The 5,699-nt window shown below is 41.6% G+C and overlaps 1 protein-coding gene across 1 annotated transcript in view; it reads left to right on the top strand.

Moving 5' to 3' along the window:
* Window positions 1–5,255, top strand: part of trim66 (tripartite motif containing 66) — a 43,601-nt gene extending 38,346 nt beyond the window's left edge. The window contains exons 16-18 of the mRNA XM_063188252.1: window positions 392–466; window positions 2,041–2,193; window positions 3,619–5,255. Coding sequence (XP_063044322.1) covers window positions 392–466; window positions 2,041–2,193; window positions 3,619–3,867 — 477 coding nt within the window. The 3' untranslated portion in view covers window positions 3,868–5,255. The remainder of the gene's footprint in view (window positions 1–391; window positions 467–2,040; window positions 2,194–3,618) is intronic.
* The last annotated feature ends 444 nt before the right edge of the window (window positions 5,256–5,699 follow it).

Here is a 5,699-nt window from a genome sequence, read left to right as displayed (position 1 = left end):
ACACACACACACACACACACACACACACACATACAAGCGCCCATGCAAACGTACAGACCTCGGTCATTGCTTATGTGCAGTGCAGGGTAATAGGATATGTCCTCTTGCTCTTTTTCTTGCCCTCTCACACAATCTCTCTCTCTCTCTCTCTCTCTCTCTCTCTCTCTCTCTCTCTCTCTCTCTCTCTCTCTCTCTCTCTCTCTCTCTGTCTTTATCTGTGTCTCTTACAATCTATCTCTCATTCTCTGTCTCTCTCTTGCTCTCTCTTTCAATCTTTTTCTCGCCACACACGGTTTTTTCTAGCACACACATCATAGTATCTCATTATCTTTCTCCCTCTCTCTCTCTCTCTCTCTCTCTCTCTCTCTCTCTCTCTCTCTCTGCCCTCCAGAAATGTGAGAAGCTTACTCTGCTCATCTTCACCCACGGCTTGAGTGCTCCCTTCCATGAACCTGTGAGCCCGCTGGTGAGTACCACACAGCAGCAGCAATAGCAGCAGCAGAGACATACATAACTCAAAACAGCATCCTATTATGTTCCACACACCATCACTATAGCACTCTCACAATATCACACCATGGGCCCTTTTCATATGACCCCTGACACCTTCAAACACTGAATATTTTACATGTAATGCATTTGAAAGAGGTATAAGGTATTTGCCTCTGTTTTTCCTACCTGAAACCGGTAATCATATATGCCTGTTTGCGTTAAAGTGGAACTTATCCAACGTCACAATGAAAAAGGCCAGGAGTTCAATGTCAAAGTGTTGCAGGTCAATTGCGTCTCTGAAGATTGTCATTTTATCCAGGTCATGTTCATTAATCAAAAGTATAGTTGTAAGCAACTAGCTAGGAACTAGCAACTAACTTGGAGCTGTTGTTTTATAGTTGTATTGGTGTCCCAGTGCCACTCTACATAGTCATTTTAACATATGTTGCCATTTAACACCAATGGAAATAAGCTTTTGAGCTTTATTATGTTATCCTGACTCTCTGTTTGTTTTCTATTTAGGTATGTGGTGCGGTGTATATGGAACTTAATCATGTATTTATTTTTTATATAAGAACTGTCAAATAAATTCAGTCATTCATTCATTGAAGGCTTTTCACAGTTAATAAAAGCAAAGGCTTATTCTGTTCTGGTCTGATGTTAGCGAATCAGGATCTATATCTATATGGAATATATGGCCCCTGGTTAGTTAGTTATATTGACCATTTGCATCAACATCACAATATCTTTTTCCCTGCATCCCCACCCAGAGCTGATTCCTAGTGGCCATTGGTGGGTTAAAATATTGGGTATTACAGCATATTGAGAAAGACTACAGAAGAACAGGAGGCTGCCTTTAATAAGATGACAGGAGATAGGGAGCAAAATAAGGAGATAGTGCGATGACCTCTATTAGTTAAACTGTTAAGAAAAGCCAATTAATTTGAGAGCAGGTCACACCCCCCTCCAAAATCCAATTTCAGGCTCTGATTATGAAAGATGAATGTACGAATAGCTGCCTGCCTCCGTGAAAAAAAAGGCGTCAGAAGTTCAAATTAATAGTTTTTGGCACTGAGATTCCAAAGAGCGGGCATGAATTCAAGAGACACTCGGAAAAACGAATATGCTTGAAAATGATGAATTACTAAGCTCTCAAAATATACATTTGACCTCTCCACGCCCACTCAGAGCGGCTGAGAAATTCAGCAACAGGCACATCCAAGGACAATAAATGACAATGTTTTTATTTCTTTTCTCATTTTTCTATCCTTCCTCTCTTCCACCTCCTCCACCTCCTCTTTCTCCACCACCTTCTCCCTCACCTCCATCCTCTCTTCATTATTTTATATCTGCTCTCTTCTTTTTTCCTCTGTTCTATTCCTCCTCTCCTCCTCCTCCTCCTCCTCCTCTTTCTCCTCCACCTTCTCTCTCCATCACCTCTTTCCTCTCTTTATTATTTTATATGTCCTCTTCCGTTCTCCTCTTCCTTTTCTCATCTCCCTCCCCTCCTCCCGTCCCTCTCCTCTTTATCTTTTTCCTTCTGCCCAGGCCCGCCACTATTACCAGATAATCAAGAGGCCGATGGACCTGTCAGTCATCAGGGGCAAGCTGAACAAGTCCAGCCACATGCACTACTTCAGCCCCGAGGAGTTTGTGGCCGACGTCTCTCTCATGTTCCGAAACTGTGCAAAATTTAATTACGTGAGTCGACCTGGCTGTGCCAACCTATTTTATTAGAATTTTTTATTACCTGTATTTTATTGTGTATGTATGTGTGTGAGTGTGTTTCTTAAGGGAGGTGATGAGTTAGAGCACTGCAGATGGGAGATGCGGCATATTTTATAAAGTAATTAATATGTGCCCGCTTAATCCTCTGCCGCTTGTGGCGTTAGCTCTGGCTGTGTCTGTGTATGTGTGTATGTGTGTTTGTGTTTGCTGCCGGGGGGGAACGGGAGGTGTGGTAGGTAGCGTTAGCGCTGTTAGACGAGGCAGCAGCGGCTGAAAAACATTCCTATTAGAAGGCTGCCACCGCCGCAGTAATGAGCCACTGCCTGCTCATATCCTGTCTAATTTATTTGACCTGAAAAAGATTATCCTTATTTGCATGCATATTGTGCGCAGCTATGTTTTCAAAAGACATATTATTGTTATTTTCTTTCTGCCTCCCACCTCTTCTCTGCTGTGCAAAAGCCTAACAGTGCCGCATGGTTCTTGTGGAGACATAGCGTTTCGTTTCTGTATGCTTGAACATCCACAAAAGCACGGGGAAGAAATGTTTGCGCTGGTGGAGGAGAGAAATATCAATTTTTAAATAGGATGTTTCATTGTAATACAAAATCCATAATAATGGATTCCCAGACATGGGAGTCCTCAGAAGGGGCTTTATTGAAAGATTTCAAGCTTTCATCTCTAAAGCTATTTCATAATGCTGGAGGAGCACTCAAACACGACTGAAAACCTTTCATGTTCTTTGATAAATGTTCCTACAGTCTATACAGTTAGCTTTTGGAAAACAGACCCTTTTTAGATTTGAATGGAAAGTAATGTTCCCAGAGCTTCAGAAGAGTTTTTCAGTCAGGTTCAAAAAAGATTGCAAGAGTGAACAGCTTACCATAGACTCCCATGGTAAAAGTTCATTTTCACAGAAAAATGACCACATTTGCAGCCTGTATAAAAATGTTTCTGCTGTATTGCAGTAGTTTGGAGGCCTATGATTACTTTATCCAGGGTGCGTGTCATTCAAAATCCATTTCTTTAATCCAAAAAATCATTATCTGCCCATATTTTCAGAATGAAATGGCAAAGATGAGGGCAGCCAAAATCGAACATTTTACCTCATTCACATAAGAATGTCTATGCGTGACACTACAGATGGTTTCTCCAGGACTGTACGTCTATGATGGGCCTTTTTTCTTGTGACATCAGACACCTCCTATTCAATGCATTCGAAGCAGGTATAAATTGTATTTCAATGAGAAGATCCAATAACATGAGAAGAATGTGAATTCCACAGCCGGACTGAGGTCTTTGAGGCAGCCCACGGTATATGTGACGAAAAGACGAAAAGTTTCAGAGGTTTGGCTTCTCTCACTCATACTATCTCTATCTGTATCTTTGATCCTGCAGCCAGACTCCGAGATGGCCCAAGCTGGCCGTAGCCTGGAGGCCTACTTCTCCTCCTGCCTGAGAGAGATCTTTCCCAGCCAGGCCTTCACAGCGGCAGCCACCGTGGAGGAGTCGGACAGCGACGAGTACGAGGACCAGGGCGAGGGCCCGGAGCCGGGGTTCTCCTGGCCCGACCGAAGCAGGGAGCAGAGCCACAGGAAGAGGAAGAGGAGACACTCCCTCAACACCACACGCAGGCAACACCTCTAGTGGCCACTGCCAGGCCTAGCTACCTGGCTGTGGATGCCGCCGCCATTTTGGACTGAATCAGTTAGTAGACAGCGGAAGCGGACTACGAGGGTTTAGAAAGTAAAAGTACTGCCACATACATATGTGTTCCAGCCAACACACTGAACCAGTTGATCCTAGATAGCACACCTCTTCTACAATGTAGACGAGGTCATTGGTGAAATCAATTGTGTTAGGAGCACAGGCAGAAGGAATGTACCGTATATGTCAGGATTTGTACTTTCTAAAGCCAGTTTGTCCACCTCTGGTAGTCACAGAGCCAGTAGTGTGGTAGGCTGCTGTATTTAATATACTTCTCTGGCCAAAAGTCCTTCACACGTCACAATCATCCCTATTGTGGAAATATTTTAAGTGCATTTAAAAAGCAAGTATTTACCGTGCTTCTTTAAGACGATGTACGTAGTTCATGCCAATGTAATATGCAATGTTGCCTGCATTCATGTATTAATAGCCTACTTTATATGCCTTTATATACTGCCTTTTTAGAACATGTTTTTTTGTTGATTTGAAGTATAATTGTAAGGTTTAATATATTGTATCATGGTCTTTGCTCAGACAAAGTTGATATAGTTAAATGTAAATGTTGCTATGGTACTTTCATATCGCGTAATGAATCGTCTTTTTATGGTGGATTAATGGTTGCTGGCAACGGTGAAGTAGTAACAATATGATTACTATTATTATTAATCTATATTATAAGCATTTTAGATTTTTAAGACCACAATTTTGTCTCCGTTATACTCTATTTAGGTATTATTTCAAGATGTTGATTTTTCTCTACCTGTGATAGCTGGAATATCCAACAGAGGGCGTTGTGTCTCTTGTGATTCCATACAGCAATGGCATCAGGTTCACATTGAACTTTGTGGTTGTCTGAAAAAGAGATGCGTAAACCTCCATTCATCCAATGAAAGAAATTGAGCTGGACGTCAGCATAGATTAACATTGTCAGACTATCATTACACACATGTTGTAGTTTAATATATCAAAGACGGTTACATGATTCTGCTCAGGTTTGATGGCAAAATTATTTCCTGGGTCAGATAGAGGTATAGTTTCCAATTGGCAGATGGAAATGCATTAAAAGTTGCCAATGTATAAAACAGAGTAGAGGAGCCGTTACTGTTGGAGAGTCTGGGAGCTTTGTTGCTACTACACCGTCCGCTTGGTCTGGCTGCAGTCTCTGTGTAGATTAGCCTTGTTAATGTTTTCAAATCCAATGGGACATGCTACCTGTGACAATACTCCTGTATTAGTGGCTGGAATGTATCAAACTTAGGCTACAGACTGAAATGTAGGCCTGCTGTTAAGCAAACACTGGATGTGGATGGCAATCAAATAAATAATATATGGATGACACTTTATCACACTCAACAACAATGCTCTTAATTTCTTTTTTAAGTATGTTTTGGGGCTTCTCAAGCCTTTGTTGGTTATTATCAGACAGGACAGTGGAGGAGAGACAGGAAGCGAGTTGGGAGAGACACACGTGCCAACAATGCTCTTAATTTCACTGATTGGAACTATTGTGCTTGGCTTGTCTTGTTCAACCTGAGTGGAAAACATAAAAAAAAATCCCAGGGTATCAACAAAAGATTATTTATTTCAGTGAGCACATCAAACTCCTGTATGATCTCTTGTGCTAAAAAAGGAAACGAGAAAGGCTGAACAGTGCAGGACTTTTTAATACAGTGTAGCCTATTTTAAGGAATAGTGGTTAGTCTTCGAGTCAGACAATAATATTATTTAAAGTATGCTAATTTCACATCACATAACCAGAGTGCTCAGGTTTG

The sequence above is a fragment of the Engraulis encrasicolus genome, chromosome 22 (genome assembly GCF_034702125.1).
Source record: "Engraulis encrasicolus isolate BLACKSEA-1 chromosome 22, IST_EnEncr_1.0, whole genome shotgun sequence".
In the NCBI taxonomy this organism is placed as follows: Eukaryota; Metazoa; Chordata; class Actinopteri; order Clupeiformes; family Engraulidae; genus Engraulis; species Engraulis encrasicolus.
Note: the sequence above shows the minus strand (reverse complement) of the source record. Positions and strands in the feature narration are given on the sequence as shown.